The sequence below is a fragment of the Drosophila sechellia genome, chromosome 2R, assembly GCF_004382195.2.
Source record: "Drosophila sechellia strain sech25 chromosome 2R, ASM438219v1, whole genome shotgun sequence".
In the NCBI taxonomy this organism is placed as follows: Eukaryota; Metazoa; Arthropoda; class Insecta; order Diptera; family Drosophilidae; genus Drosophila; species Drosophila sechellia.
The window spans coordinates 3,871,224-3,895,360 of NC_045950.1; the positions used below are offsets into that span (position 1 = coordinate 3,871,224).

Consider the following 24,137-nt stretch of genomic DNA (forward strand, 5'->3'; position numbering starts at 1 on the left):
CTTGAGCTCGGCCGCTCTGGGAGCTCCAGCTTGGGCCGCCGCCAGCCGATGGCCACCCGAATGCATCCGAAGAGCCCTCGGCTTTGGTTCTCTCTCTCTGCACGGCGCGAAAAAATTGAACTTAAATTCGGTAATCAAAATTTGTATTCTAAAGAAATGACTTATTCATAACTATATGACAAGATTAAACATCCTATGATTATTTTAACATTTCTAAGAAATTTAGCTAAGAAGTACTGCGATCTATATGACCAACTGTTGTACTCCGGATGTAGGCCCATCAAAATTAAAATGATATTTTTAGTGTTGCTAGGAAATATTATGCGACTTTGCTTTGATTTTCGGTGGAATAAAACAGCCGGCCGGCTTGGAGGAGTTGAAGGCCCACGCCCAAGCGGCATGTCCCATTCGGATGCTCCATCCTGGAGTAGGCAGCCGAAAATTGTACCGCTCTTGCCACATTTGGAGAGCCGATCACGCTGCTGATATCATATTTTCGAGAGCATCATGTCCATTTTGGCAATGGCAAAACAGGCCGCTCCACTACGGTCGGGCTTCCATAAGTAGAACGACTTATAGTCACTTAAAGTGCCATCAAATACATTGTTGCACACAATGTGCACTCGATAGTCGAAGTTCTGACATCCCTAGGTTCGACATTTAATTACAAAATATTATTGTTTAATATTGTTGTAAGCATTACAGAGTTACGCATATTATAACTTCAAAACGAACTATTACAAATTATGTGTGTATATCACATTTTCTATATATTAAGTAACTTAATAAGTATTCTTAAAATGAAATTATTTCTGTAAGCTAAACATATTTTTTGCTCATTCTGCATTTGACACAAGATGTTCGTGTTGAGAGGCTAGTCTGTGGAACCAGAAATCTTCTAATGTGGCAGGCAGATGTTGTTGCCGCAGCTGCCGAGAAATCCGAGTCTGCTGCGCAGAAAGGGGTAAGGAGAGGGGCATGGATCGAAGCCGAGACTGGAGCCTTCTTCTGTGCGTGTGCTTTTCGCAATCGGCGGCAGATAAAGCGGCCTGTCCAGAGCCGATCGGCTGCCCTTTTTGGGCAGCAGCTTTGAAGGACGCGTTCATGGGACGCTGTGGCAAACAACTCAATTTTAATTAAACGTTGCGCTCCGAGAAATAAATTAAGCATGCTGACCAGGTTGGCTGCGCAATATCTGGACAACCTTGGGTCCCCCCGCCTGGACTTGTCTCGGGCAGCAGTGATAAGTGCATAGCCGTTGCGTGATTCGACCCAGAAGACCGGGCGAGTGGATAACAGGTTCCCACCTCGGCTGGCTTTATCAAGCGGCACAAAGAGGCTGATTCTAGTATTGTGCTAACGCTTAATTATGTGCCACAACAAGTATTTTCATTCTTTGTACTTTAATGCATGGAACGCTACTTGAGGAACGCTTGCAGGCGATTCTGCTGCGTTTTGCTGGCGTCTTTAAACGCGCTCGACTTCAGCTGGGCGGCTATTTGCAGCAGTACGTTCTGCTTCTGGGTTTTGGACTGCGTTTTGGGTGCGGCGGGCGCCGGCTGGGCAGGCTTCTTCTTTTTCTTCTTCGATGTCTGACTTGGGTTTTGGGCAGCTATGCCGACTGGTTGGGACGCCTTTTTGGACGGCGCTGGCGATTTGGAAGGCTGCTGCTGTAGCTGGGGCGCTTTTTGCTGAATTTTCAGGCCTGCATTGATATCTTTATTCGGCGCCTGAGACTTCCTTTTGGCCTTCTTTTTGTTTTGGCCCGCTGGCGCAGGTTGTGTGGCTGCCATTGTCTCCTCCGTGGCTCTTACTTTGGCGCGCTTTCGGCCCTTCTCCAAAGCCAACATTGTCTTGTGATGGCAAACATCGCAGTCCACGGCCTGCAAAAAGGAATTGGGTTGTGGTTAGAGTGGCTGGGTCCATATGTACACACACACGGATCAGTTTAAAGCACTGTATAAAGATCTTTCAGCTTCCTTGGTGTTAATTTGAATTATTATTCGCCCAGACGCAGGATACTTCAATTTATATATATATTTATATTTTATATCTATGCCATTCGTCCATGGAAGTATACGGAGGCTATCAATATTTATGAAATTAAAGAAGTAAAGTAGTTTTGGCCTGCGAGACTTCTTTTCCTACTATCTATACATAATTTCTATCAGCTCCTGGCTCTTACCATGTTACTGGCCATACGCTTCTTCAGCCACTTGGCCCGTTTCCTGGCCCCGCTGTTCATCTCGCCCTTTGCCATCTTGGCCTTCACGGCTTCCAGCTTGGCGATTAGTCTCCGGTTCTTAGCGCTCTGCTTCAGTTCTTGTGGCTGGATGTGGAGCTGATAGCGGCCACCTGTCCACTGGTTCCCGCAGCGGGAGCACATGCGTGCGGGTCCAAAGCTATCCTCGGGCAACTGGACATTGTGCCGGGCCAGCTTCCTACAGGTGGTTCTGGATTGTTTTGGAAACGAAATTTTAGTAGGTGCTTAAGGAATTGGCAACGAATCTCACATGTAATAGGATTTGAGGATCCGTTCAGTGTGGGTTTCATCAGATAGTTTGTTGGCACAGTTCCACAGCAAATCTACCGTTTTTTGATCACTCATGGTGGAGGCGTACAAATTTCTGAAAAAAAAACAAATTCTATGTATTTAAGCTAAATTATTTACTTGCGACTTAAAGTTTTATTTATTATCACATTCATTAACGGAAACCAAAGTAAAAAGCCAAACGTAAATAAGTAGCTTAAATAGAGGAAACATGGCAAAATTCAAGCCAAAACAGACAGCACTGACGGCACAACGTGCGCAGCTCACCAGAGAAAACAAAGGTGACTTTCAAGCTTAATTCCAGGTTCTTAACTTACCAGCAATGAGACTTAAATATTGAAAGTGATACGTAGTTAATTACGCTTGGATATTCATATATAACATCAATAAAAAACCTTTTTTATAACGCTTTAAGAAAAGTAAACAGCTGTCGGCCGAAATTAAACCGGTAAATATGTGCGATTGCCGAACCGGTTCAACCATTGATGTGAAACAGAGCTGCCACCCTGCGAAATCCGACAGTGTGGCAGCCACTGGCAACTCACCACTGGCATTTTCTCCCCAATTTCGGTTTTTCGCCGTGGTCAGTTGATGGTCCTACGGCATTTGCGCGTCGTTTTGAAATTATTCAACACATCTGAAAAGCCAACCGCCGAAACGGACAGAAGCGACGCGCAGAATTTCGAATGCAAACGGACGCGCAACCCGCCAGTGAAAAACAAGCACACACATCAAATATCACCAACGTGGAGTGTCGAGCAGTACAGTGAATTCAATAGCATAGTGCGCGCAATCACGACTCGCATTTGCATTTGCAGCTGCAGCAACAACAATGGACCCGTTTACTCAGGTACGAGGCCAATTCGCACACAACGAAGCCCTTTGTCTGGCGATTGCACTGGTGTTAGTGATGGCACCCGCGGATTTTCACAGACATTTCCCATTTTCCCTTGCAGCACATGCTCGAGAAGGCGGAACAGCGCAGTCGCGCCCTTGGCATCAGCAACGCCAGCAAGTTTCCGCTCGCCGAGTGCAGCGTTCCAAGCTCCTCCGCATCCGGCGGGGACGCTGGGGTCATGGCCCCAAGAAGCCGGTCGCCGGGAGGCCAGAGCGCGGGCAGCGGCGGCGGCAAGGTCGTAATGTTGGGAAAGGCCACGCTGGAGGCGTCGCCGGCCAAGCCGCTGCGTCACTATACGGCGGTAAACAAAGAAAACTTAGATATGGGCATCGAGATAAACATAACCACGGACAAGCCAATTGGGGTAAGTTCCCCCTCCTTTTCTCGGTTCCTTCCTGTGCTCATCCTTGCTGCACTACCTCCAGGTGCAAGTTGAGATTCAGGAGCAGGAGGTGACAGATGACGAAGATCAGGCGGAAGGAGGTGCGCTAAATCCACTGCTGGAGGCGGAACCAGTAAACCAGCCCCTAGCCAGGCTAAGGGACACTTCCCGCAGCCGACTGCAACGCATGGGAGCCCTGTACTCAAACACGGACGATCTATCCTCCCCAATCCACCGAACCGAGGGGCAGTTCCATGTGACAACGGGTGAGGAAGAGGACTGCGGCAACCGTAGCAGCAGGCAACCAAAACAGCGGTTGGGCAAACTGGCCGCCTTGGCGGATACCATCAATCAGTGGGAGGATGACACGTCGCACCACGAAGTGCACAGACCCCTCGAAGCACCTCCACCGAAACCACATTTGTCCAGCCGAAAGGCCGAGAAGGGTCCAGCTCCACTGCCACCCAAGAAGGATGAAGTCGACGAGGCTGCTAAGACCAAGCAGCTGAAGTGGGATCCCAAGGTATTGAGCTCTCTGGAGGCACAAGGTTTTCAGCGCCGCGAATCTTCTACCATTAAACACACATATGATTATGCCAAACAGGAAGAGGTGGGCCCAGCCTCGAAAGTGGAAGAGGCGGCATCAACTGCCAAGCCGCCAGTGCCGCAGAAATCTACGACGGTCAGCCAGGTCGCCAAGAACTTTGCCTCTTCCGCCCCAGCGCCCAAGCCCGCACCAGCACCTGCTGTTAGTGTGAAGTCTGGATTGGTTTCCGGACGGGCGGCTCTTTTTGAAAACAAGGGAACCGGAGGACAGACGCAAGGCCTACGCAACCAGAAGGATCCTTGTGAGCTGTCGCTGAAGGAGCGCATGAAGCTGTTCGAAACGGGCAACAACAAAGCGATGTTGCCGATGGCGCCCATAGGATCTGCTCCCAGTATTACCCAAATCCGAGCGGAAGAGGTGAAACGTGAGTTTGTGCAGGCCTTCCATTTTCATAATAGATATCTAATACTAATTTTTCCTTATTAACAGAACATTTAGCTGCAGTGCATCCGGTGACCGCTGCCGCTGCTACCACCGTGGTTGCAGCAACCAAGCCGAAACCGGAAAGCAAGCTGCGTGACAAGGTGGCCGCTTTGGTGGCAAATGCTCAATCAAGTGCAGAGACGCGTATCAAGGACATTGATCGCCAAAGGCAGGAAGACATGCAGATTATCTCTAATCGCTTCAACAAACAAAAGGAACTCTTTGACATTCAACCATCCGACAGTTCTGGGGCTGCTCAGACTCGACCTCCCGCGCCAGCTCCCAGCAGAGTGGTGCGGCCCATGCCACCGCCTCCACCACCCCCCATCGCTGGTCTTTCGTCCGGACTGGCCAGCAGCAAGAGGCGATCACGTAAGAAATGACTAAACCCTTCTTCTAAGGACTTGTCCTTATGCATCCACAATTTCAGCTGGTGATGCGCCCACCACTGACGAGGATTCGAAGCGAGCCCGCAAATCGCATTCGGATCGACTGTATCCCGCCCTGTCCGACCTCGACTCCAGCGGTGACAACTGCTGTGCCGCCGAAACTGCCTCCGCTACGGATGACAGCCATCAACTGGACGAGGAGGAAACCGATAGGTGCGCTGACAAATGCTACTCCTGCTTGCTATTCCTGCTCTGCATCGAGTAGTATTCCAAGACTGATAGGCCTAAGACACATAGCTTTAAACCCCATCCCCTAGACAAGACCAACAAATAAAATCGCTTTCTTAACTAACCGTTTATCTTTGATTCGTGCAGTTGCATGGATGACGACCAGTCGCAGACTGAGGACAGTAGCGCCGGCATGTGCAATGGCAGTCTTGGCCGCGAGATAATGAGCGCAGTGCAGCGCAACGAAGCGGAGATGCAGCAGCAGCAGGCGGGCAAGAAGGTAAGTGCAGGTAGAAACTGTCAACGCAGCGGGTGGTCACCATTAACACGATTTCACACCTTTCCAGACTGTGCGCTATGCGGACCAGGACATGTATTACGACGACAGCTCTCTGAACTCGTCGCAGGTCTCAGCGGGCATCGATGATTATCTGGATGAAGCACTTGTCGAGGACTACGGCAGCACTCAGGATGACCAGAGCGACAGCGGGGACGAGCAGAATGCCAGTCGGCTGTCCTTGGGCGTAAGTACTTGCTGATTAAGTTTCCTTGTATATCAAAACAAATAACTCTTTTATTACATTTTCAGAGCAAAGGAACCACGGCCTCAAACAGCTTTTCCTTCCGAAAGAATCCTGCCTCTTCTTGCACGCCTATCGAGGAGCATCATGAGATGGAGATGGACCTGCAGACGCCGCTGCTCAGTGGTGCCCAGCCGGTCAAGTCTGAATTGAGTGTCAACCAGGACAACGACAACCTGGTTACCCTGGTGCACACGGTCAGCTTCTATCGCCGCCAGCAGAGCGCCAACGTGAGTTGATTACTTATACTCCAACTAACAAATTCTAAGTACTTTGTGCTTTTAGAGCTCCAATTCCACTCCGGTTCGCAAGATCTGTCGAGAGCAGCAGGTCATGCGATCAGCCCTAGCAGGCGACTGCCATGCCAAGCACCGACTGGAGTACGACTCTCCTCAGCAGTCTGATTACGTCGCAGGAGCAGTAACTGACATAGCTGATCAGACCGACGAGGACGACGAAGAGATGCAGAATGCGCGGGAAGTAAACGATGCATCGCAGGCACAAGACAAGATCAAAAAGCTGTTGAGCGAGGTGTGCAAGCAGCAGCAGGTGATAGGACAAGCCAGTCAGGCCCTGAACCTTTGCGCTGCCACCGTAGAGTTCTCCGGCTCCACAGAGTCCGTGGAGGGAGAGCGATATCTCCTTCTTGCAAGTAAGTGTCTTACGTTTGCTCATCTGTATTGTATTCAAGTATAAATTGCCTGTTTGTTGAATTCCAAACAGAATTGGCAATTCGAAATAGGACCCTAAAGTCTCAGTGCCCAATTTAGCTGACATCTCTTTTGTGTCCTTGCAGCCCATCGACGCCAGGCGTGTTTGGATGAAGTCCAGCGTTTAAGAGTTGAGAACAGTATTCGCCCGGTGGGTGCACCAAAAGAAAAGGGCCTACTGACGGTCAAGGACATAACCATTCCACTGCGACAGGAGTACGTGCGTAAAATGGCCTCGAACAACATTAACGGCCATCATCTTGTGTGCCTCCTGAAGTACAATGAGCACGTGCTGGCCACCAAGACAGTACCCACGATGCCTGGGCTGCTGTCTGTCAAGTTTCCCGATGTCCTGCAACTAAACAATGTATATGCTGACTTCAGGGTAAATATTGCAATATTTTCTTTGGCCAATATTCCATTTTATTGCGAAAACTTCGTCTGCAGATCACGCTAGAAATCTATGGCATGTTGGCCCAACGCGATCAGCTGCCGCACGAGCTGAAGTACCACATCAACTTGAACAAGAAGGGTGGCATCAAGACGCCAAAGAAGAAGGGCGGCGAGAATCGACTGGTGATGCCGCCAGTACAAAGTCCGGCGGGACCGAATGTGGTACGGACACCGCAGCTGGTGCAATACGGCTTTGCCATTTTCTCGCTGCGTGAAATTCAACGCACCACATGGACGCTGACCCAGGTGCTGGGCGTCAGTCCCCTGGAGGGTGTGGTTCACATGAAAGTCAACTGCGAACTATCCGTTAGCGTGGAGTACAAGGGATTCCTTACCATGTTCGAAGACATCTCCGGTTTCGGCGCATGGCATCGTCGCTGGTGCTATCTGAATGGCTCCGTAATCAACTACTGGAAGTACCCGGATGATGAGAAGCGCAAGACGCCAATGGGCAGTATAGATCTGAATTCCTGCACTTCGCAGAAGGTGACCACGGCACCACGCGACATTTGCGCCCGTCTCAACACCATGCTGCTGGAGTGCGAACGGCCGGCGCTGGAGACGGACCAAGAGTCCTTGATAATCGTACCCAACGGACGTACCACCACGGTGCGTCACCTGCTCTCAGCCGACACGAAGGAGGAGCGCGAGGAGTGGTGCGCCCACCTTAACAAGGCACTGACACTGCTGCGCGCCTGGGGAACCACCCACTGACCCGCTGACCCATTGCAATCTTGTCAGCAGCACGGACAACGACCACAAACGGGCGGGTTGTTAACAGTTTTCTCTTTTTAAGTTACTCAATTTGCTGTTTTAATCGCATTCGCATTGGTATTAATTTTGTTTTAACTTTGCTTTATGTTTCCAATTCAAATTATTCGTTTCCATCTTGGAGTGGGACACGTTCGTGTTCGTCTATATCGACATAACCTTTTACTTATGTATGTACATTGAATTTAGGATGACTCGCTAAATATATAATATGTGTAAAACCCAGTAAAAAAAAACTAACGCCAGTTGTACACTGATTATTTAATATAGTTTATTGAATACTTTTATACACGTACACATTTACATTCACATATATCGTTTTGCAAGAACTCGTGGCTATGAAGAAATCGCTACGTGGCTTCCGCGTGTTAACTATCTTTTTATCTCTGACCATCCGGAATCTAACAACAAGTGAGAGTTAAAGCTTGCGTGTTATCACGACGCCGGCTGTTCTAGTGCCCATCTCGGATTTGGCACCAGGTTTTCTGTACTGTGTAGGTGGTTCATGTCAGGTAGTCAGTGTGTCTGCTCCTTGGCCATCTCAATTGACTCTGGGTGGAAGATACATAACTTCCTTGCGTTTGTCACTTGGCCTAAAGGTCGGCCTAAAGGCTATCTACAAAAGTGGATTACGCATTGCCGCCGGCGGAGTGTTCAGTGTGGGTTCCTCTACTTCACAACACTATCAAATGTATAGATATATATTTCTCGTATAGGTATATATGTATATATTTTGACTTGAATCTGCTGTTAGTTGTAAATCATCATCCAAAATATTACAGTTTGCCAGATATGCAGGATATACTTGTGCTTTGTACAACAGTAGCAGCGCCCTCGGTGGATCGGGTTCGGAATACAGTTATATATATATTATGTACACACGCTGTTGCAGAAGGCGAAAGGCGAAGGAGGGGGGAACAACAATCGAAGACGAGAGCAGCGCAGCTACTGTTCGGTAATTCGGCATTCGCTGGTTTCGGATACACTGCCTCAAACTGCTTTGGATACTCCGCTTAGCAATCAAACTGTCAACGTTCGCTAGAATATTAGGGCTATAATACTGGGCATATTTCCATATACGTAACATGTCTTGTCTTGTCTGTACTGTGTGGCTTGCCTGTGTTAGTTGGTGTTGCAGTGCAGTGGCAACGCAAAGATAAAGCGGAATTTCGATGCAAGTCTCGGGGCTGCTGAATTTGGATTCATCTAACCTAAGCACTAAACCGTAATCGGTGGCCAATATAAAATTGAAAAAATAACTGCCTAAGCTTACACATATTCATATTCATGTTCGTGTTTGTATTCGCATGTGGTGTGCGTGTCGTGTTCGTGTTCGTGTGTATGTTGCTAAGCACCTTTTAATGAACAGTTTAAAATTCAACACTTAAGGCTACAACGGAATGTACAGTAAACTATTAAATAAATTAAACAGTAAAACGATATGCGTGGAATACTATACATAAAAGACGGTCGCCGTGCCGGCCTGAGTTTCCTATGGATTGCCAGCCTGGCCGCTGGCCGGCACCTGTGCGTTCTGGCGCCTCAGATCCGACTGGGTGATGGCCGTGATAATCGTGCCCACAATCAGCATCACGGCCATGGTTATGTTGGCGGCTATGTCGCCAAACGTGGTGAACAGCTCCGAGTAGAAGAGCGTGAAGCATATGCCGAAGGTTTGGGCGGAGGCGTTCAGCAGTCCGGAGGAGGTGCCCTCCGGCTCCGGGAAGGTCAGCTCGGCGCCGAACTCGAAGCCCACCGGCAGGTAACCAGTCATAAAGAAGCTGTGAGGGATTGAGTCACAGGGAAACCATTTAATTTGATCACACTCTACTGATATAGATATATCTTCCAATAGGAACCTTCTTGCTTGATTGGACTTACCCCAGCAGAGAGGCCGTCAGGTAGACCACCGCGATGTGCCCCGTGTCCAAGGTGAAGGTGAAGATCCACATGCCCACCATGGACAGCGCGTAGACCGCCAGCGTCGTTTCCCTGGATGGAATGGAGGTTAACCACATTGAGTACCGCTCATTAAGCATTGGAGAGCCCCTCATTCAATTAATAACAACTTGTGCAACTTCTGTGCCAAAACTTTCTCAAGCAGCCCGTTCTCAGCGGGGCCACATGGCGTATGCGTAATGAGTTTCGAACACGCTCGGAAAAGCCCTTGAAATCTGCTTGTGGCGCCTGTACTCACTTGAACTTGTGCGTCTTATCCAGCACAATGCCCGATACCACGGAGCCCAGCATCCCGGCTAGCACAATGCTGAGGCCAATACGTCCGGCGTCCACCTCGTGGCCGGGATAATACTTCAGCACCACCTGGAAGCAGACACCCAGCAATAAGACCCCATTAGCCGCTCATTAATCGAGTGGGAGTATGCGTTCGTACCGGATTGAGGAGCGTGGAAATGGCGTAAAAGACGCCCACATTGATGCCGTACGAGAGGAGCAGGAAGATGAAGTTCCGGTTGGTCATCAGGTTCTTCAGCGACTGCATGAAGCTGACTTGCTCCGCTCCGGAACTTTCCAAGAGTTGGGCAGCCTCCTGGGCTGCGGATGGCGGAGTGGGTGGTTTGTCCTGGAAAACTGCCAAAAGTAGAGATTAATTATGGGATTATCACTTTTAATTCTTGCTGCTCAAACTTAATGGTTTATGGCGTTTATAACATGTTTAAAGATTTAATCAAAGATGTGGAATATTTTAAAAGCTCTTAAACTTTAAAACGATTGTTTATTCAAATGTAAAAATGTAAAATTGATGTAAATTAACGAATTAAACTTACATATCACCATCAGGACGAGCAGGATGGAGGTGAGCCCGGCCACCAAGTAGAACATCATCTGCAGATCACTGCCCACCGTCTCCAGATCCGGTGAATTGGGCACCAGCATGGGTGGCAGCACGAAGCCCACGGCCACGCCCAGCTGTAAGAAGAAAAGAGAGGGGCGGGTTGTTCGATGGTACGTACAAGTTGCTCAAAGCGAAATCTGTTTCCGGTTCCGCCGCTGTCTCTGAATCCGCGTCTGTTTTTCCTCCGCTTCCGGACTTTCACTCACAACACCCCCCTTCCCCGGCTAACCCCGTGCACTTCTGTTACCAGTATTCACGCTGCAACTGTGAAATTGATTTATGGTGGGCCTGGCCCGGATAGATGCATACTCCTGCTCCTCCTATGCCGGATTCCCCACTAACTGCTTTCCTCAGTTGCCTATGTGTTTTTGTTTTCGTCAAAGTTTGTGGCGCTGGTCCGGGGCAAAAAATAGATGTACACACGGGTCAACTGCGACAGCTCCACTTTTTTCCGCATAAAAGTTGAGCTATGCAATTTTTAGTTGTTTTCCTTGATTTTTGTGCAGGACCGACGACGCGGTATCATGTGGATTATGTAAAAAGTAGCACTTTCCGTATCTCAAAAAGGATGCTCGTAAATCGCTCAATCAGTTTGATGTAAATAAAGTCGTTTTTGAACACTAAAACCTTGGGCGCAAACTACATACATATTTATTTGCACAAGGATAATATCGATTATAGGGTATCCTTCAGTCGAGCGTCGCAGGTGATAATGCTATTTTATTAACCTTTTTTTTCGGTGGCTATAAATCGGTTTTAGCTGACATATGACAGTCGGGAAAATAAATTGGACCGTAAAAGCACTTTTAGTGGCGTAAAATTAAATTCATATGCGCACGGAAGTAAAGTTAAAGCACGAAGTGCATTTAATCCAGTCGCATATCGCATATTATTTAATTAGCAAAGGCCTTCGGCGAGTGTATACATTTTAATTGAATTGAAACACCTTGCCTTTTGTGCAAAAATAATCACCTGAGTCCCGTTGATTGTTTTCATTTAGGCAAACAAAGGAAAATGCCAGCCGCCCGAGCAGCTCAGCTCCACACACACAATAAACCCAGCGGAGCATTCCTTTTTGGCAATAGCTTTTGGTTTGCCCACAACAAAGGAAAGGAGAACCAATGGCGGCCAGGGGAGCGAACTCAATTCCCACTGACCTTTGCCACTATCGTGACCAAACAGACACCGATGCCGGAGCTGCAGGTGGTCCGTGCTTCGGGTTGGGGCCACCATTTAATGGAGCACGCAAACATAATCAGTTTTCCCTGTGCCATCTTTACTTAGCAGATTGCCGTTCCACTTCATGGAGAAGGGCCGAGATTATCCGAGTAAGCCGAATATTTCGCATTCATCTGGGTTTTCCACGAAGAATTTCCCGCGGATTACGCAGCAAGCGTTGGGATTTTTCCTTGCGGAAACCCTTTCCAGGTAGAAAATCATGCTTTCCAGATATAGTATATAGTATATAGATATAAGGCCAAGTTGTTTGTTTATAATGAAAATTGCGTGGCTATTCAAACGTTGTAAAAGTTAAAAATTTCCCACGAAACACTTTCATACAGATTAAATTCTCTTTTGAAAATCCTTCGCCATAAATTTCAAGGATCCAGTTTGTTGAAACCGATGAATTTAAATAAATCCGCTTGATTCGGCAATGAAAATTGGATTGGTATTTGAAATACTTGGGCAAAGTGAGTCCGAGCAAATTTATAGAATTGCAGCCATTTGCATAAATGTATCCGAGTGGTGGGTCGTAAACCAGGCAGATGCCAGCAGCTCATCTCCAGCTCCACCTACATCTCCACCTACATCTCCATCTCCCCATTGCCAATTCCCCGTCCGTTGTCCGTACCCTTTGTTCCGGCCATTTGGGCATTTACGAGGGAACGCAAAAGGACATTCGAGTGGGACCCTAGGCTGCAGTCTGAGCCCCCGCTCCATGCCATCAGGAGTAAATATTTGAGTCGGCTGGAGACGGATCGAACGTCTGAGCCTCGCTTGGAGGGACTGAGGGTTCGCCAATCCGGCGGAATGTTCGCTGACGGCCCTGGAGAACGTTATTCTCGACTTGGCGGCACAACTTGTTCCGGCCGTGTTTACATGGCCATCCGGAAAAAAAGCAACGTGGGGAGGGGGATGAAAGAGGCGGCGGGATAAGAAACTGTGTTTGCTCAGCACTCTGGCAACAATGCTCCTCCGCCAAATCCGTTTCAGCTCGGCTCAGCCAGTCAGAAATCAGAGATTTGGGGGGCGGATAGGATGCTGCAAGCGCGTGTGGTGCGTCGTCCTTGCCAGATAAGGCTGCCAAGGCGATTGGGAGTGGGTGGTGGCCCGTTGGCTGGGCGTTCGCTTTCAATGTCACTCGGTATGTGTGCCACCTACGTGGCCCCACGCTGCGTTTTTTATGAAGGCTCTTTTTTTCGGGCACAAGTTCGGCTTGGCATTTCGACAAGAGATTACCCGGACTGGCTTTAAGCCCTTCGCCTTCCGGGCCACTGTTCCACATCATCGCCCCATCCTCACCCTCATCCTCATCCTCATCACGTTGCCCCACAATGTCACATCCCATTGTGACTTCCTACCTGGGACAAACGGAAATTATAAGCCTTTTCATCTGCACTCGAGTGAAAGGCAAATATGACACACAGGTGCGTTTAGGATGCAATGTGTCTTGCCGGGATGTCAGTGGGTGCACACGTGGAAATGGAAGTGCAAGTGGAAGTGGAGGTGCAAGCCAGCTCTGGATATTTGAGCCCCATATTTGCACTTTCAGTCCTCCCGTCCGACGCGCTCGTAAATCAACATAAAGAGCAAACTGCTCCACATCCCCTGTCAGCCGCCTCCTCCTCCTCCACTACCTCCTCTTCCATCCTCCATCCCCCCAGTGGCATTGTCATTCATCACCGGCCCACCTGACACTGCTGGCTGATGGCTAAGCAAGCGGCCTAATTGTTTTGCGGTGTTTAAGCCCATAACCTGTCGAAAGCAAAAAGTGCAGCCAATCTGCAGTGTTGCATGTGCATCTATGTATCTAGGGAATGCCAGATATATCATTTAACAATATTATATTGAACTTAAATTTAAAGAGTTATCTTAAGAGGGCAGAACTAAAATTAATCCATTTCTATTACATAAGTGCGTTTAAGAACGTCTTATTCAGCTACAAAAGAACTAGATGTGAATAATGTGGCTAATTCTGTCTTCATTCGCATCTTTCAGATAATTTAAAACAAGCAACATGCATCTACTGGCTTCAACTGCAAATTGGCCTTAATTCGGTAGAGCAAGTAGATCAACCACTTTCCCAAACACATTCCAAATTCGTTGATGGTTAATAAAAAGTGTCTTCGTCACTGGCTTACTGAATTGCCATCCTGATTCCCATTCCCTGCAGGCAGTTCGAAAGTCAAGAACTCAACTACTCGGTTGGCCGCCATCTCGAGTTGTGCACTTGCAACCGCATAATGGTCCTCCAACGGCGACATTTCAATTGTCCAGCCTCATTGGAAGATGACGACTATGAAGGTATTCGGGCAATCACTTAAGCTCGGGGAATTTCGGAGAGGTCATTTCGTTTGTTTGTCGCTGCTGAATAAATTGAACCTCTTGCCGCTGGCCAGAGATGCGGATGCAGTGCGCCAAATTGAATCCACTCAAAGAGCCTGCCGCATGCATTACCAGCATTCGGGAGCCATCGAGGCGGAACGAGGCGTGGCACGGGGCGACCCAGTCGTTGTCGGTTTTGTTTAACTTGTGCGCCAGTTCGGGCAACTCTTTTGGGCAATTTCATGATTGACTGGCCAGGATTCACAGGCCACCCGGCTCGAAAATGTCCGAGCAAGCCACTTCCGCCGCTCCGGAAGTGGGCTAGGGCCACGTTCCCACTTGTCCTTGCCCGACTTGCTGCATCAATCTACCGAAATGGGTCGGAGGCGGGCCACTGCCTTTTCTGTGTTAATGCAAATTCAACGGCTCACTAACTCACAAGACAATGTCGGAGCTGGCGTACATGGCATTACAGTATCCCATCGACGACGACGGCCACGCGGCGTATGCGTGTTCCGGCTATCCACTCACCTGGTTACCAAAGACTCCCACGCTGGTGGCCGAGGACACCTGGTCCGGACCGAACCACACCGCAGCCAGGCGCGCAGGAAGCGACAGGATGCACACCTGGGCCAGGGCCACGATCGACTGGCCGATGAAGCTGACGTAGAAGAGCGACGGGTCCACCGAGAAAACCTTGATCCAGGCACCCACACAAGTGCCCACGATTCCAACGAGGGCCGTGATGCGAAGACCCTGTTGATGACACGCAAATGAAACAATTGGGGCTATAAACAATGGCACTAGCAACTTTTAAGTGGTAGTTTTAAGTGACAAGAAGGCTTTGCAAATTAACTAAATTATGCTGTAGAATAAGTAGAATGCTGTAGAATAAGAATACACTCCCTAAAGTTATGAAGCAAGTAAAATGAGGCGTTATTCAACACTCTTTATCCTGATAAAAAGTGTCACTATTCTAGTCGCTCTGGCCATATCCTCCTGTTTGTCCGTTCGTGTGTCCGTATGTCCGTAAGTTTTAACGTCAAGTTCTCGGGAATTACATAAGCTAGAAAGCAGGGATTAATCAGGATTCGACTTTATTTTTCATTTTCTAACAGTGTGCCAAATAATGTTTAAATATCTCCCTCTTCTTCCTCCACTGGCTGAGTCATATAGTAATAGTAATAATAATGGGATACATAAAATTAATAATATTTTAAATACTTATCATAGGTATATTATCAATATGTGGAAATAATTATAGACTATTTTTCGCTCCACTGGCACTGCACTTACCACTTTATCCAAAAACCAACTGCCGGGGAATATGAGCGGTATGTACAGGATCATATAAATCATGGACGTCCAGTCCACCCACTTGTCGCTGATGCCATAGTAGCTGCGGGATAGGACCAAGCAAGAATGCACTCGAAGTTAATTTATGCAGCCCCAAAGTCAAGTTGTTTAATGAGCTTTTCGAAAACTTTTAACGAATTGCGCGACGCGATGTTCCGGAACCGCACGAGCCGCCCTCGCAGCCCGTTCACTCACCGGGTTATTATGTTGTTGATGATGGTGTATTGTATCCACTGCATGGCATTCGAGGATGAGTAGAACACAAAGAGGATGAGCACCGCCCAGCGTCGGGCGTAGACTTTGTACCCTAAGAAATAGAAAGTGGAAATTGAATGCCAGCCAGGTGAAAGCCACTTCAGAGTGCTCATGACGCGGCCCAAGGCTTCCCATCCTGCGGAGGAGGACCCCGTGCAGAGCTGCACCGGATTAACCGGATCAGGGGCAGGGATTACAGCACTCACTAGTTCTTCACTACTTCCACTCGCGCCTAAGGCCTTTTCCGAAGCTAATATCCATGCAAATGATGGCGCCCACCATCGCCCTATTATCGTAACAAGCTAATCCGCCCTTTCTGTTTTCCTAGTGACGTCGCGGCCTTGAGGTTTTTTCGGTACGTCTCTAAATTTCCAACTTAAAGGCCTCCAATGGCAATCTTGTAAGTTATACTAGCCAGCTTATGTCTCTAAATTTATATGGGAGATGTAACTGGAATCTAATAACTTTTCAATTTATAAAAAAATTTCCTTTTATTGGGTTACTAATTAAAGTATTTTTGTTTTGCTGCAATTACTTTTCTTTGAATATATTTAATGTAATTCGGCGTAGCAAAATATCCTGAATAAGATTAAATTAGGCCCCATGAGGTTATTTCCTCTGAAAATGGTTTTCGCGAAATTTGAAATTATTGTTGGACTTGTATAAAAAGCTTCATTAATTCCGATTCATGGAATCCGCGATTTTCGCTAATGGGGTTCATTTAAGTAACTATTTTTGCATTGACCTAAATCGAACTTGAATGAGAGAGCAAATTTCTGTTCAAATTGAGTGGAAATCCTTGGCTTTAAAGGCAATTTTGATTTGGTCATTTGTGGGAACTCTTAGTTTTCCCCGGAGTTTTCCTATGATTAAAATGTTTGATTACAAATAGAACGGGCAAACTAAATGCACAATTTTGCACCTCGAATTAAATGGCTATTTGGTATAACTATGGAATCGCATGCATCGGATTGTTTATATATGCATGTAGTATATAAGCTTTGGTTCTAGTTATAACCATCTTTTTTGTTCCAATTTGTGACAATTCACCGGCGACGTAACTAACTTTTCGGCTTGCATGGCATTGAAAGTACAAATCGCTTTGATGCCGTGCTTTATTTGTATTTTTCAGTTTTCAGTTAAAGCACGTGTATGCACAAACACAGCCAGGTACAATGGACACACATGTGTTTACAGTGCACAGAAAAAAAATAAGGGATTACTAATAAAACAATAAATATTTAAGTGATTTTTCTAAGGTGGCACAGTGAGGTATTTAAAGTATATAGATGCGATTCTTTAGGTTCATAGAACAGTCTTAAAGTTCGATTTTGAATAAAATATATTTACTTATGTAAATTTGTATCTTAAGTTCATAGTTAATCAAAGGTGACTCTTTTTTCTTGCAGTGCTTGCGGCTGGCTTGCTTTTAAGTGAATGTGCGGCGGTGGCTTTGTTTTTGGCAGGCTCGCCGAGTGCATTTGTGTGTGGTGGTTGTGTGTTGCCTGGATTGCACACTGCACACCAATGCATTGCTCTTCGCACACCCACACGCCCACCCACGCACCCATGCATCTATGCAGCCGCAACACAATCACAGACACGTAGATACTATTGCCTACCTTGAGGCGCAGTTAGGCCAGAACGCTCGTTCGCGTCCGACATGCAAAGTGCAGGTGCACATTCAGCTGCAGCGGCAAGTCAACTGCGCCACTGTTCGGCTTGAAATGCCAACTAGGCGAGTGTTATAGTAAGTAGTGCCACATGGCACCCACATCCACCAGTCGCCGGTGAGCGAGCGGTCGGCAGGACTCACAGGATTGGGGTCGGATGGCAGTCGATGGCATTCAAACGGTTGTCATGGCAAGTGTCGGATTCGAAAGTATCTAATATCTATTCGAAAAGCACGCCCAGAGATATTTTAAAGGGTATCTGGTAAAGTTTGTGTTCGAAAGTATCTTATATATATTTGAAAGGCTCGCCCAAAGATATTCCAAGGGATATGTGATAAAAGTACTATTCGAAAGTATCTAATAAAGGATACTTGTAAAGGTCGCATTCGAAAGTATCTAATATCTATATTAAAAGCATGCCCAGAGGTTGGTAAAGGTTGCATTCGAAAGTATCTAATATCTATTTGAAACGCACGCCCAAAGATAATTTAAAGGATATCTGATAAAAGTGGGATACGAAAGTATCTAATATCTATTTGAAAAGCACAACTTCTCGTTGCCAACTCAATCATTTCGCTTAAATCTGATAGCACATCTGTTGCGGTCGTACTATTTGGATTGGCAGGGAAATTGATTACATTTCGACGTTTTCAAGTGCTTTTGGAGATCGAACTACTTTGATTCCCAACTATCTATACTTTGATTCCTAACTTTACTTTAGACTCTCAAATTTAACTTTGTCCACAGCCCAGGGTTGCTACACAACTATTTCCAAAACCATATCATATCAGTGTTTTGGATCCGTTTTTATGATACGTTTGAAGAATATGGTATTGATAACTGACATAGTTGTTAAGATTACTGTTCTATTTGAAGATACTCGTATCTTGGATACTAGTTTTGTTTGGTTTTAAATGCATGCTACTTTGTCAAATGGAAGTATATGTGCAGGAATAGTATGGTATCTCAAGTATGGATAGACATATGCGTATTCTCTTGGGAGCCTTTCCATAAGAGTCTTTCTGGACAATGTGGATTATGCTATATATGACTTACCTTCGGCTGGAGGGTTATGGCCACCCGCCGCCTTGACCCCCTTGCCCTCCTTCTCCTTGGGCGTGATCATGTCTGTGGACTTGCTGGTGGCAATGAAGGTCTCGCTGTTCTCGCCAGCTCCACCCGCACTGTGCTTCAGATCCATCTAGTGGGTGGAAAGTGCTGGAAAGAGGTGCTACTCGCAGCTGGAACAGGCGGTGCTAGTGGGCGGTGCTGCTGTGGCAGCGACGGGCTGCTCGGTGGTGCCGTTGAGTTGCTGGCTGGATAACACTCTGTTCCTTTGGGGGCAGTCGTCGTGGTTGCTTAAAGCTGATATTCGAAAGCAGTGGTTCTTCTGCAAGCAGGCAAAGATTACAAGATCACAGATCAGTTCAGTTCAGTTCGGGCTTAATTCGGAAATGAGCTATTAGCTAACCACCTCTGTGTGCCTAAAACATCCGTGTATTTTGCGGTTAATATAAGTAACTAGCATTGTGTTTTACAAACCATTTGTGTTGAAATGATATTGCTAACGAGGCTATTGTGTGTTGGCCATGAACTTGAGAGTGTTCCGGCTTTCGTCACTCAAAAGTTGGCTTCAAGGTGAGATTATTTTGAGCGAGAACAGCTGGTATTCAAATTCATTTTAGGTCAGCCAGCAAACGTGCTATTCTACGCAAATACTAAGCTGATTAAACTGCTCTAGTAAATGGGAAAATAAATGAGTAAATTGCAGTGTAATCTACAACCCTTCAGCCATAAATCATAGCTCGTTTTTTGTCACCTATCTGAATATGTTGGCGAATTTTATTGGTTAACCAGCTGTTAATAATAATAGGACAAGCTAGCAAAAAGCTTCATAAATTAAACAGTATACCCCTTGAATATTTCCCATTGGATATCAGAACAAACCGAAATGCTGTGGTTTTGGGTAAACCAAAATGAACGATATTAATATGCCTTAATTAGCTTGTTGACTGGGCTGATTACAGGCGAATTAGCATCTGCTGCTGCTGTTGTGACATTGCAATTTGCTTTAATAAAGCCATTGAGTTGAATTTAAGCGCCCCCTTCGCCCCAATGCCACTTGTTGCTCTGCGCGGATTTTCAGATTTTTTTGTAGCTTCAGCTTAGTTTAAGCTTTAGCTTTGGATTTAGCAACGGATTTGGATTTGGATTTGGCCTGGGGCCTTGGCAAATGCAATCTGCGCCAGTTGACTGACTTTGAGCGAGTGCGTCGCCAAATAAATTGAGTGGCTTGGGAGTGGCATTGGAATGCCGGATTCGGGTTCGGATTCCAATTGCATTTGGGTCACTATTTTGGCACGTGCATCTCGATGGCTTAATGCCCTTAGCCGCCGCGAGATGAAACTGTTATTTTCGCGAAAAACATGCCGTGTGTGCAAACGGTTTTTCCCCATTTCCATATCAGCTAATTAATTAGATCGCTCGTTTTGGCGCTGATAGCCGGCCATTGAATTTAAAATGCCTAATCACTGCATTAAATCAATTTGCCTCATTAAGTGCAAATTAAGGTAGATTTTCCATCAAGATTGAGTTTTAGTTTCGCAGAGATAACAACCAACTGGCAAGGAGCCCAATCTTCGCGAGCTTTACGGATCGCAATGAATCGCCAGAACTTCATTGTCCGTTTCGTTGGCCTTTCAAACACTTGAGATTGGCGTCATGGTCGCCAGTTGTCCAACCCCAAATCGTTGGGGTGGGTGTTCTTCGCCCAGATAAATACCCGTAAGTGGAGTGGGTTGTTCGCTTCATTCGATGAGTGTTAAAACTGCGATAAGACGGATTCCAGACAGCGGTTACACAAAAAAAAAAACACTAAAACTGCTCATTTATAAGCAAACATAAAATTGTGGGAGCTCACGGGTTTGCACAAAAAGTTACTTTGAATGGTTTGGTTTACTCAAGATTCATTATCTTTGATAATTGTATTGTTTTTATGTTTCGTTCTCTTGTAATATTATTGCAATTTTACTGTAATTAAGATTTTAAATCAATGCTGTTGATTTTTAAAAAAATTAAATTGTATAGTTTACACTTTTTATGAAGTTGCATTGACACACTAACACAGTTTTTTTAAAATGGGTTTTCCGAATCCTTTAAAGAGTCGTGCTTGGAATAAAGTTGAAATGCAAGCGTACATATATTTATAGCTTGTTTATTGTGTAAAACAGCTTGTTCTTTTTTTTGTAATTTTCCAATTATGTGTGGCTAATTTAATTGCTAAATATTTGAAATGTTTACACTTCTTTCTGTCCTTGTAACTCGCTACGAATGTCGTTCATTTACTAATCAGTTTTCCACGCACTTGACCTTTCTATTGTTCACTTTTTCAGATTAACACCATTTCAAACATTCTAAAATCGTTTTTAGAAACTTGAAAATGGCTTTTCTTTTGGGTATTTCGCTCAGTGTAGCTGGCAATGCAGCGGTTCCGAATCACCGTAAATAACTTCCCGAATCGGAAATTGACTTTCAACCGCATAAACATATGAACATGTAAATGTCGAGGGATTTCGGGATTTCCCAAACCTGGCCCTAAAGTTGGGACGTTGCCCGCTTGTAACCACACTGCACCCACTTGGACACACTCTTGCTCGGCACGTTCTTCTTTTGTCCGGATCCGATCAGCTGTTGGCGTGGTGGTGGTGTTGCTGTTCCGCCGGAGAGAAGACTACGTACGGAGCACGCAATCGCGAACGGACAAAGTGGTACTGAAACTGATTTCGAAACGCTCGACGCTTCGCTCCGCTCAAAAGGGCGAATGTTGATGTGCAAAACGCTACGCTTTCGGCTCGTTCGCCAACAGCTGATTCGAGTTCGCCAAGTCGATGGTGATGACAACAAAGTAAGCCAAACCAGCCGCGTCTCGAGTGCCTAGCGCTTCAGCTCCGGAGGCGCGGAGTGATAAATGATAGCGAACTGGTTAAGAGCCGCTACTCGCAGGCGTTTGATTGTTTTACGAGTGCGCGTGGTTCATTGCTGTTTTCCTTTCGAATTATCGCCGGCGAGTCCAGTGACACATACGGAACACCACCACGTTTTGCCAGACCTGAGCTGTAAATCCGGAGAGCAGCAGGTGACCGAGTTTTGGGACTGCGCACTGTGGGATCTGCATATGTGACGGGCGCACGGACACTCACTCATTTCTGGCATCACCTCCGCATTGAAAACAAGTCCAGCTGTTGTGAATCAGCGCAGTACAGGAAACACACGCTAAATTGAACAGAGCCTTAAACAGGTGGCTTTAATTCCTAACAGAACTTTCTCAGCATTTGAATCTCTTACTACCAGAACATTCTAATATAATCACCTATTACTGATAAGGAACCACACAAAATAGTTAAAGCTAGTTAAAATATTAAAATAGTTAAAATAATTGATTAGAAACAAAATCTAAGTTTGGAAAAACCAATCCGCCCATTTATTTGAATTAATTATGTAGCTGTATTCAAATGAAATCTTTTAGAATATATTAAGAACACGATTAGAATTTTAAATATTTATAAAAATCACACTTTAACCAAATTCAGTTATTACTATTCCCGCCTAAGCTGTAGGGTATTAATAGTGCGGCTTAAATATGCAGAAAGGCCTAACACTCCATGGACAGAGCGTAAAAAAATTAATTATTCGTGAATGCCAAATGCTCCGCTTAGCAGTTCACCTTACCGCTGTCCCCCTGTACCTGGCCCACAAATGCATTTGCAAAGCATTTTAAATTTTCTGTTATTCGTTGGCGCTCCCTCCCCCCCTCCGTTGAGTGCCCCTCCCCTTCTTCTACAGACCGAAGCACGTGGATTTCTGGCTTGCCTCCAGTATTTACATATGTATGCACCTCTCTTCTTCCGGGCGACAGGTCTCTATATTTTTCACTTCGCTCTTATTGTGGCCTTTATTGAATAATTTGCCTGCGGGAACTTCCACTTACCACATCCCCGACTCACGGCGGCGTCTCCGTTCCCCGCTCTCTCCCCTCCGCTCGCGGAGTCCGGACGACGGACGACGGATCCGGCGGATCCGGCGGATCCGACGGTGGCCGCAGCGTGGTAGCGACGCCATCGCCGTGGTTGGGGGTCATTATTCGATTAAGGCAAATTATTATGTTTTATTATTTATAATGCAAATATCAGCACAGACACGGGCGATGGACAGAGATTCGCCGTGGGGGTGGCCTGGATGTCGCCCGTTCATTTGTTTCGAGTGGCTATTATCAGGCTGTGCACTGGGAGAAAAAACCACTGACTGTGACATATATTCAATGTTTTCGAAAATACTTTCTGCATTTCTTTGGAAGTTTAAAAAAATGTTAAGGAATCATTATAATTGAAAGCTTATTAAATATAAATGGTAAAAAGCTCTATTGGAATCCGAATACTGAATATTCTTTTTGAGTGTCACAAGTAAGAACATATATCATATATCATATATATATTTAACATATCATGCTCAAAATTCCCTTATCCAATAGAGGTAAAGGCATAAATAACTTCAGTTATGGTTAAGTGTACTCAAAGGCATATCACAACCGGAATCTCTTACGAAATAGAAAATAGTAGCCCGTTCGAATTCCGGACTTATCACCGATACGTACTTTGTCGCCCGACTGTGCGAATATTTTGCGCGCTCCCATCAGTTTCTTCAACTCATTGGCCGATAATAAGCTCGTAAGTCAAGTGCTGATAAAAGTTTAACGAGATATTAGGCCGATTAGTGCTTTAGTAGGGGGGAATTACTATTATTGACGTATAGCAAGTCCCGTTGATCGGATGATTTCCACCGATTTCCCTGTCATGTGAAGTGGTCACGACTCATTGCCTTCGCGACCTTACGAGTATGGTAAACCATTCAGGGTTTTGCCCATAGCAGTCGAAGTAGCTATTAACATTTATATTAACTTGTTTACTTAGAACCTTTAATGGAGAAATCTTAATCGGGCATTAAAACTGTAATTTATTTGCTTACTCTCTAAATAAACTACATCTGCGATGCAAAAATTCAAATCACATTGTACTTAGTATGCAAAATGTGGGTTTGCTTTATCTAACTAGGTTTGATTTGCTTGAAACTAAATGTGCCTTGTATTTGTATTACCAAGGATACAAGGACAGCAAACATGGCCATATCCTGTACTTATTCAAAACAGAAGAGGAAAAAAATATCTGCAAACGGGCTAACAAGTTTTTTCAATTCCACGTGGAGCTTAAGTCAATCTATTATTGCAGCAACAAAGTGAATGATATGGCCAACTGTGAACGCGGGATTCGCCATCACCCAGCTGGTCCGGAGTCCATCCAGTGGCACCTGGTTGCTAGGAGAAGGCGCGAGTGCGAGCCATTCCGCTTTGGCGGAATCAACAACCGTATACGCTGCTAATGGATTCTCACTGCGCCACCCGCCCGTA

General features: G+C 46.1%; 3 protein-coding genes across 8 annotated transcripts; 1 reads left to right on the top strand and 2 right to left on the bottom strand.

Annotated features, from left to right (window-relative positions):
• Positions 1–126: 126 nt before the first annotated feature.
• LOC6608024 lies at positions 127–3,019 on the bottom strand. Its single transcript, XM_002032736.2, has 4 exons — positions 2,869–3,019; positions 2,514–2,627; positions 2,186–2,453; positions 127–1,883 (listed from the first exon to the last, which is right to left on the bottom strand). The coding sequence occupies exons 2-4, from the start codon at positions 2,606–2,608 to the stop codon at positions 1,419–1,421; spliced, it is 828 nt and encodes a 275-aa protein (XP_002032772.1). The 5' UTR covers positions 2,609–2,627; positions 2,869–3,019; the 3' UTR covers positions 127–1,418.
• A 364-nt stretch (positions 3,020–3,383) lies between these two features.
• On the top strand, positions 3,384–8,229 carry LOC6608025 (anillin). 2 transcript variants are annotated; one of them, XM_002032737.1, is made up of 12 exons: positions 3,384–3,401; positions 3,508–3,813; positions 3,875–4,354; positions 4,436–4,802; positions 4,868–5,233; positions 5,292–5,463; positions 5,626–5,758; positions 5,826–6,002; positions 6,068–6,289; positions 6,345–6,711; positions 6,856–7,154; positions 7,217–7,936. In XM_002032737.1, exons 1-12 carry the CDS (start codon positions 3,384–3,386, stop codon positions 7,934–7,936), a joined length of 3,627 nt encoding a protein of 1,208 aa, XP_002032773.1. The 2 variants fall into 2 exon arrangements, with proteins under 2 accessions (XP_002032773.1, XP_032572841.1); XM_032716950.1 differs by having other exon boundaries at positions 3,875–4,802; positions 7,217–8,229.
• Positions 8,230–9,271: 1,042 nt separating this feature from the next.
• On the bottom strand, positions 9,272–23,346 carry LOC6608026 (feline leukemia virus subgroup C receptor-related protein 2). 5 transcript variants are annotated; one of them, XM_032716967.1, is made up of 10 exons: positions 23,276–23,346; positions 18,734–19,067; positions 15,945–16,056; positions 15,690–15,792; positions 14,925–15,149; positions 10,780–10,921; positions 10,386–10,582; positions 10,191–10,315; positions 9,875–9,985; positions 9,486–9,774 (listed from the first exon to the last, which is right to left on the bottom strand). In XM_032716967.1, exons 2-10 carry the CDS (start codon positions 18,876–18,878, stop codon positions 9,486–9,488), a joined length of 1,449 nt encoding a protein of 482 aa, XP_032572858.1. In that variant the 5' UTR covers positions 18,879–19,067; positions 23,276–23,346. The 5 variants fall into 5 exon arrangements, with proteins under 5 accessions (XP_002032774.1, XP_032572860.1, XP_032572858.1 ...); XM_032716968.1 differs by having other exon boundaries at positions 23,328–23,345; XM_032716965.1 differs by lacking the exon at positions 23,276–23,346 and adding an exon at positions 21,315–21,456.
• Positions 23,347–24,137: the final 791 nt, after the last annotated feature.

Bases quoted from the DNA above. Each gene is read 5' to 3' on its own strand.
- LOC6608024 (XM_002032736.2), bottom strand. From the start codon at position 2,608: ATGAGTGATCAAAAAACGGTAGATTTGCTGTGGAACTGTGCCAACAAA. The intron at 2,454-2,513 runs GTGAGATTCGTT...AAAACAATCCAG, and splicing joins ATCCTCAAATCCTATTACAT to AACCACCTGTAGGAAGCTGG. The intron at 1,884-2,185 runs GTAAGAGCCAGG...TCCTTTTTGCAG, and splicing joins AGCGTATGGCCAGTAACATG to GCCGTGGACTGCGATGTTTG.
- LOC6608026 (XM_002032738.2), bottom strand. From the start codon at position 18,878: ATGGATCTGAAGCACAGTGCGGGTGGAGCTGGCGAGAACAGCGAGACC. The intron at 15,150-15,689 runs GTAAGTGCAGTG...TGTCATCAACAG, and splicing joins GTTGGTTTTTGGATAAAGTG to GGTCTTCGCATCACGGCCCT. The intron at 10,316-10,385 runs GTACGAACGCAT...GTCTGCTTCCAG, and splicing joins TTTCCACGCTCCTCAATCCG to GTGGTGCTGAAGTATTATCC.
- LOC6608025 (XM_032716950.1), top strand. The intron at 5,234-5,291 runs GTAAGAAATGAC...CCACAATTTCAG, and splicing joins CAGCAGCAAGAGGCGATCAC to CTGGTGATGCGCCCACCACT. The intron at 5,464-5,625 runs GTGCGCTGACAA...TGATTCGTGCAG, and splicing joins GACGAGGAGGAAACCGATAG to TTGCATGGATGACGACCAGT.